At 34.9% G+C, this 6,133-nt stretch overlaps 1 protein-coding gene across 1 annotated transcript; it reads left to right on the top strand.

The window, feature by feature from the left end:
• The first annotated feature begins 427 nt into the window (after window positions 1-427).
• LOC114305348 (uncharacterized) lies at window positions 428-2,042 on the top strand. The gene is made up of 2 exons (XM_028250426.2): window positions 428-534; window positions 656-2,042. Exons 1-2 carry the CDS (start codon window positions 442-444, stop codon window positions 884-886), a joined length of 324 nt encoding a protein of 107 aa, XP_028106227.2. The 5' UTR covers window positions 428-441; the 3' UTR covers window positions 887-2,042.
• The last annotated feature ends 4,091 nt before the right edge of the window (window positions 2,043-6,133 follow it).

Consider the following 6,133-nt stretch of genomic DNA (forward strand, 5'->3'; position numbering starts at 1 on the left):
TCCTACGTTTCTCCTACATTCAAGTTTAATGTTGCATATCATATGTGCCTGTGATATGTTGTCTATTTTCCGTTTCTAATTTATTTGTGTAAAATGTGTACACTACCTTCTACTGTAATTAGTTCAATGGCGGCAACACGCTCCTCCCCTCGAACACCGTCCAAAAGTAAAGGTGTTGGACAGTTGCCTACTGAAGGGTTGCCTGATTACATTGATCTGTCACATAAAGCAACTTGGGACAGCGTATCAACCGAAATTTTCTTAGAGTGTGTGCGGGAGCAAATTTTAGCGGGACGTAGGCTAGGTACAACTATCTCAGTTTCCGGGTATAAGGAAATTTGTGTGCAATTTGCTAAGCGCACAGGCAGGCAGCATGACGTGAAACAGTTCAAGAACAAGTACCTTGCTTTGAAGAAGGAGTGGCAGTTATGGAATAAATTGATGGACACCAGTAAGGGTGTAACTGGGATTGGGTTCGACAGGTCAACCGGGTTGTTCACCGCGTCAGACAAGTGGTGGGAAAATTTGAAATCGGTATGCATTGGAATATAGCATGTTGTACTATATTGTTCAATTCATATTCGTAATATTTTGGGTTGTTTGTTACTCTACAACTTTAATAATGGATGCTAATTGTTATTCTTCTCATTTGCAGACAAACAAGCTAGCTTATAAATTCAAGACAAAGCCATTGGAACATGAAGATTTGATGCGGGAAGTTTTCACAGGTGCAACCGCGACTGGAAAACATCATTGGACCCCCGGCGAGCCTGTAGTGGACATTGCTGACGGTGAATCCGATTCTGCTGACTCACCTGGGTTGCAGCCATTTACTGCGCCATATGAACCGGTTGTGGACTCACCACCACCCTCCCCCATTGTCTAGATAGATGAAGCGGAGCAAGGGCCAAAGCGCAAGAGGGGGGCGGGTTCAAGTGGAAAGTCGAAGAAGCCGTCCACTGGCGCATCAGTGCTTGCAAACAGTTTCAACCATCTCTCCGAGGCCGTTCGTTCACAGAAGCACCTTACGATCAGGCATGGAACTGGTGCGTCTCAAAAGTATGGCATTGAGGCATGCATGCAGAGGATTATGGCTATCCCCGACTTTCTCAGTACGCCTCTTTTCCACTTTGCCTGTATTGCTTTGGAGAATGCAGATTACCGTGAGATACTAATGTGCATGCCTGATGATGGTAATGTGGTCGGTTGGCTTGCGGCATTGAAGGCCTCCAAAGGACTGTGAGAACTGTGGTCTGTTGGTTTTTGGGATAATGGAAACAATTGTGGGTGTGTGTGGACATGACTTGTGCTGCTTTTTTTTTTTTTAATTTTTGCTTGTTGCTAGCTTCGCTTATCAGGACTGTTAGTTAATGTTTTGGGTGAATGGATGTAGACCTAATGTCCAACATTAGTATTGCTTCATTGATGCGTGGTTTGTGTTGACTATAGCAGCATTCGTAAGTAGAAGTGTTCAATTTCATTGACTGCATTCCTCTTTATGGTTTGTAGGAAAATGTGGATGTATGCATAGGTGTTGCCATTCTTTGTTATTTTGTGTAGTATTTTATGCAATATGATAAGACAACATGGTCAACGTAATTAATCCTGTGAGACGTGCATTGTAGGGTTCAACACGGTTGATATGTGGAACGGTGAATGTAGCAATCTGCATCGAAATGATGATTACATAATCGAGCAAGCAGAAGATCAAGAGGACCAACAGAATGATGTAGTCGTTGAAGCAGCGCGACGTACAATGGAATATTACGTAAAGTACATGGACAAGATTCCATGTCGAACTTCAATTTTAACCGGTCGTGCATGGATTGAAGAATTATTTGATGGACACTTAGGTAGGGGTGAAGAAAATTTGCATATGCCTCTGTATGTGTTTAAAGCGTTATGTCATACATTACGACGAGATTTTGGTTTACGGGTACCTAAAAGACCTCATGGATTACACATTGAAGAAAGTGTTGCCATGTTCATACATACCTTGGCCGGCTACCAAAATCGAAGCATTCAAGAGCGGTTTCAACACTCGGGAGAAACGGTTTCTCGACATTTTCATGCAGTGTTGGATGCAATGAAATTGTTCACAAAACATCATTGCAAGCCCACCAGAGATCAAACTAGTAGGCATCCCAAATTGCGTTCAAGAGGCAAATACATACCATTCAAGGTAAGAATGCTGTAATTGTCATTAAGAACACTTGTGTACAATGTGGTGTTCAATTAAATAGTTGTGATGTGTTCTACTATGTCAGAATTGTATAGGTGTGTTGGATGGAACTCACGTAGAAGCTGTGTTGCCTGTCCGTGATGCAGCCACATATTACGGCCGAAAAGGGTATCCAACCCAAAATATACTAGCTGTGGCAGACTTTGACATGTGCTTCATTTTTATTTCCTGCGGCTGGGATGGAAGCACGCATGATAGTCGCATCTTTAAGGAAGTAATTGAAAATCAGCGTGTACCATTTCCGCACCCACAAGAAGGTAACAAATTTCAGATTAACAACTGGTTGGGGTTCATGTCACGTGTATATGATTATTTTTTTATTTAATTTTATTTAACTATAGGTAAATATTACCTTGTCGATGCGGGATATCCAAACAAGAAGGGGTACCTGGCACCATTCAAAGGGTCTCGGTATCATCAAGCACAATTTCGGGAACATGGACAACCCGATAACCAGAGAGAAATGTTTAACGAAGCGCATGCATCACTACGGAGTGTAGTGGAAAGGACTTTTGGAGTGTGGAAATCTCGGTGAAAGTTCCTGCACAACATGCCAGACTATGATTTTGCGACGGTGCAAGTGCCGTTGGTCGGTGCATCAATGGCCTTACACAATTTTATTCGTAGGCACGAGATAGCTGCCTTGGGCAACGACAGACAATATTTTGTTTCATCAGCACTGGATGACATGCCAGACGTTCACACTGGCGGACAGAATCTCGATGATGGGCTCATGGTTGGGGATACAGATGTGGATATGGCAAGAGTTCGTGTTCGCATACGCGACCATTTGTTTTATATACGCAGGTTGGGACTATTGTGAAAATGATGTTTTCGATGTGGAAATTTGTGTCGGAATGTGACCCACGTAGCAAGCCTTTGGACTTATGGAACTATTTGTAATGCACAATACTTGAAGAGCAGTATCAGTTATGTTTGTAATGTACTTATAAATTTTATTTAACTAGATCATCCTTTAGTTTCGTTCAGTTTTGCACCTGATGGATGCCTTTGACATTTGCCTCACTTACCTATTTCATGGCAAGAATTGCATTTTCTTTTGAAATGTTGTTCATATAAATTTTTGGTCATTTATTCAATTTCTGAGAAATTCAATAATTTTATAAGTTGAATTTTTTTTTATCTGTAGAAAAACATAGAAACTCATATTTAATTCTTAACAGATTTTGAGAAAATGGTTTAAATTTTTGGTAAGCATCAACTAAAGACAAGAGTTCGCGGTTAAGGCGAAAATATATTTCAATTTAATTTTTATTATTTGTGATAATGAAACCGTACACATTACAGTTGAGACAAAAGGACTTGAAAAAAATTAGTTGGATAAGAAAAATAGTTCAAAACAGAAATTGAGAAAACAAAATTAAAACAAATGTGATTTACACAAAATTACTTTGGGGAAAAAGTAAATGCCAATTTTTATTTGAAAAAGTAAAGTAATTGACAACTAAATATTTGTTGAAAAATATGTATTTTTCAAAAAAAAAAAAATCATTACAAACTGCCCATTTTTAATAAATTTTAAATTTTCAAATAATTATAAATTATATTAACCAGTCACGTTTAATAAATGACTGAAAATTTGTTCATATATGTAATTAATTGTGTATAAGTTTTACATATATATTTATTTGATCTGTACATGTTAAAAATTACACTTCAATTAAAATAAATGCCAATTTTTTTTATTTTTTTGTTACCCAGATTTGGGTTTTTTGTTTTTTCTTTCAATTAAAAGTAACAATCCTTTTTTTTTTTTGTTACATGTAGGTATTAATTGTTTGGTCAATTAACTTTCACAAATTGATGTCCATACAACTCAACTTTGACCAAAAATCCATCCTGATGTGCAGTCCGTATGTGACGTGAGGGCTCCACCGAGCTGCTGCCAAGGACGCCTACATTGGTTATGTAGGGGCAAATTAGTAATTTAATAACAAAACATCATATCAAACACTCTTTCCAATACAATCATTTAAAAATATTCTCATTCATCTCCCAAACATAAAAACTAAAATAGCCTATTAAAATAGCCAAATAATCCAAAAAAACTTACTAAAATAGCCAATTCCCAAACGAGGCCATTGACAAATAAAGAACCATATCTGTTGTAAGAATCATATCTCGTGTTAAATGGCAATATTTTGGCTTTTTATCATACTTGCACCTTTTTGTCTTCGAATGTTGACCATGGAGTGCTTATTTAGAATACAAACACATTGACACGACTTCATTTTGGAATTGAAATGCACAACAAATCATATGTTAAAACACAAAGTAACACTTTATTCTAATTTCTATGATATGAAAATATGACAAAAAAATAATTTAAAAAACAATGAATTAATGTCGAATATGCTAGCGTGAAGAAAATTCAATGTTGTGTTTGGTAGAGTTTTCTAAATATGATTTGAGAATAGAATTGTATTTTGAGTTTATGAGTTTTGAAAAATTTGTTTGGTGAATGAGTTTTGAAAAGAGTTTTGAATTGAATGGGAAATTTTTGATATGACATATAATATTTGATACAAAAACTTACAACTCATAATCAAACATACAACTTAAAATTCTATTCAAAGCTCGTAAAAAAAAAAATTAATTGCGAAATTTTTTTTATTTAAAATATAAAAAATAACAGGTGGCATTTGTAAAAAACAAAAAATGCACTGTTCCAGTCAACCAGCCGGATGTCTGGGAGGATGATCGGTTAGTCTAAATTTTCTCGTCTTGGACAGAGTTTTCAAAAGCGAGTGTAGAATTAATTTTTGAAAACCGTAAACAAACACCACACTCAAATGTTATGGTAGAACTAAAAGTTTTGAGAGCCCAAATTATTATGAGAAAGAAAATTTGGGAACAATAATTTAATGTTGTGTATAATGTACATTAATTTGAATTGCTTTGATTATTTGGTTTTTTTCCTTTTTTAAACAAGAAATAATGCTCATTTCATTTCATATAAAAACAGTTTAAATATTAATACATAGTAACGCATGAACTTTTAAAAAGTCCCTTTATAAGTAGTAAAATTTTTCAAATTATCACTTGATTAACCTCATTAATAATATTTTTAATATATTAAAAAAAGAAAAAAAATAAAGAAATACTGTCTTTTTTTATTTGTTGGGGATCAATAACATACTTAAATACCATTTCACTAAAAAAACTCATATTATTTTTTTTTTCTTTAGAACAACTCATATTATTGTTGATAAAATATTGATGGAGTAATTGTTGACTAATGATGACAACATTATTTGTACACTTTAGCGTATATGATATGTACTTTATAATAATATTATAATAGTCTGGTTAATTTTTATTATAAATGACATAATTTTCATCATTGCAAAAAATATAATGTTTTACTCCTCATAAAAATATATAATTTTTATCACAAAGTAACATAATTTTGTTATTCCTAATTTTGGAATCCACACCATAACTTTACTATTTATAATGTTTACCACAAAGTAGTATAACACACTATGAATATTTATAACTTTTATCAAAAAATATAATTTTCTTGGAGTGTCTCCAATGTTTATTCAAATTTAGAATCAAATTTAAATTTGATGAAACATGTTTATTTTTTCTCCTCCAATCCTAGCATCAAATCTAAATCAAATGAGGAGAAAAGCAAACATTTCATCAAATTGAGAGAGGGTTCGGCGTTCATCAAATTTTTAGAGAGAGTCATTACGCTTCACCGTACACCGGACGATTGGCCGGTTGTCCTCTCAGACAACCAGTTACTTGCAAAGTTGACTATTGCTAGTCAACCTCCCGAACATCCTTTCGAGTGTCCTCCCAATCGACCGGTTGTTTGATAAAAATTAAAAATTTAGCGTTGGAACAAATGAAGCTTTTAAT

The sequence above is a fragment of the Camellia sinensis genome, chromosome 5 (genome assembly GCF_055761805.1).
Source record: "Camellia sinensis isolate YWXY chromosome 5, ASM5576180v1, whole genome shotgun sequence".
Classification (NCBI taxonomy): Eukaryota; Viridiplantae; Streptophyta; class Magnoliopsida; order Ericales; family Theaceae; genus Camellia; species Camellia sinensis.

Excerpts from the sequence above, each read along its gene's own strand:
- LOC114305348 (XM_028250426.2), top strand. The coding sequence starts at position 442 with ATGGACACCAGTAAGGGTGTAACTGGGATTGGGTTCGACAGGTCAACC. Across the intron at positions 535-655 it reads GGTGGGAAAATTTGAAATCG|ACAAACAAGCTAGCTTATAA; the intron begins GTATGCATTGGA and ends TCTCATTTGCAG.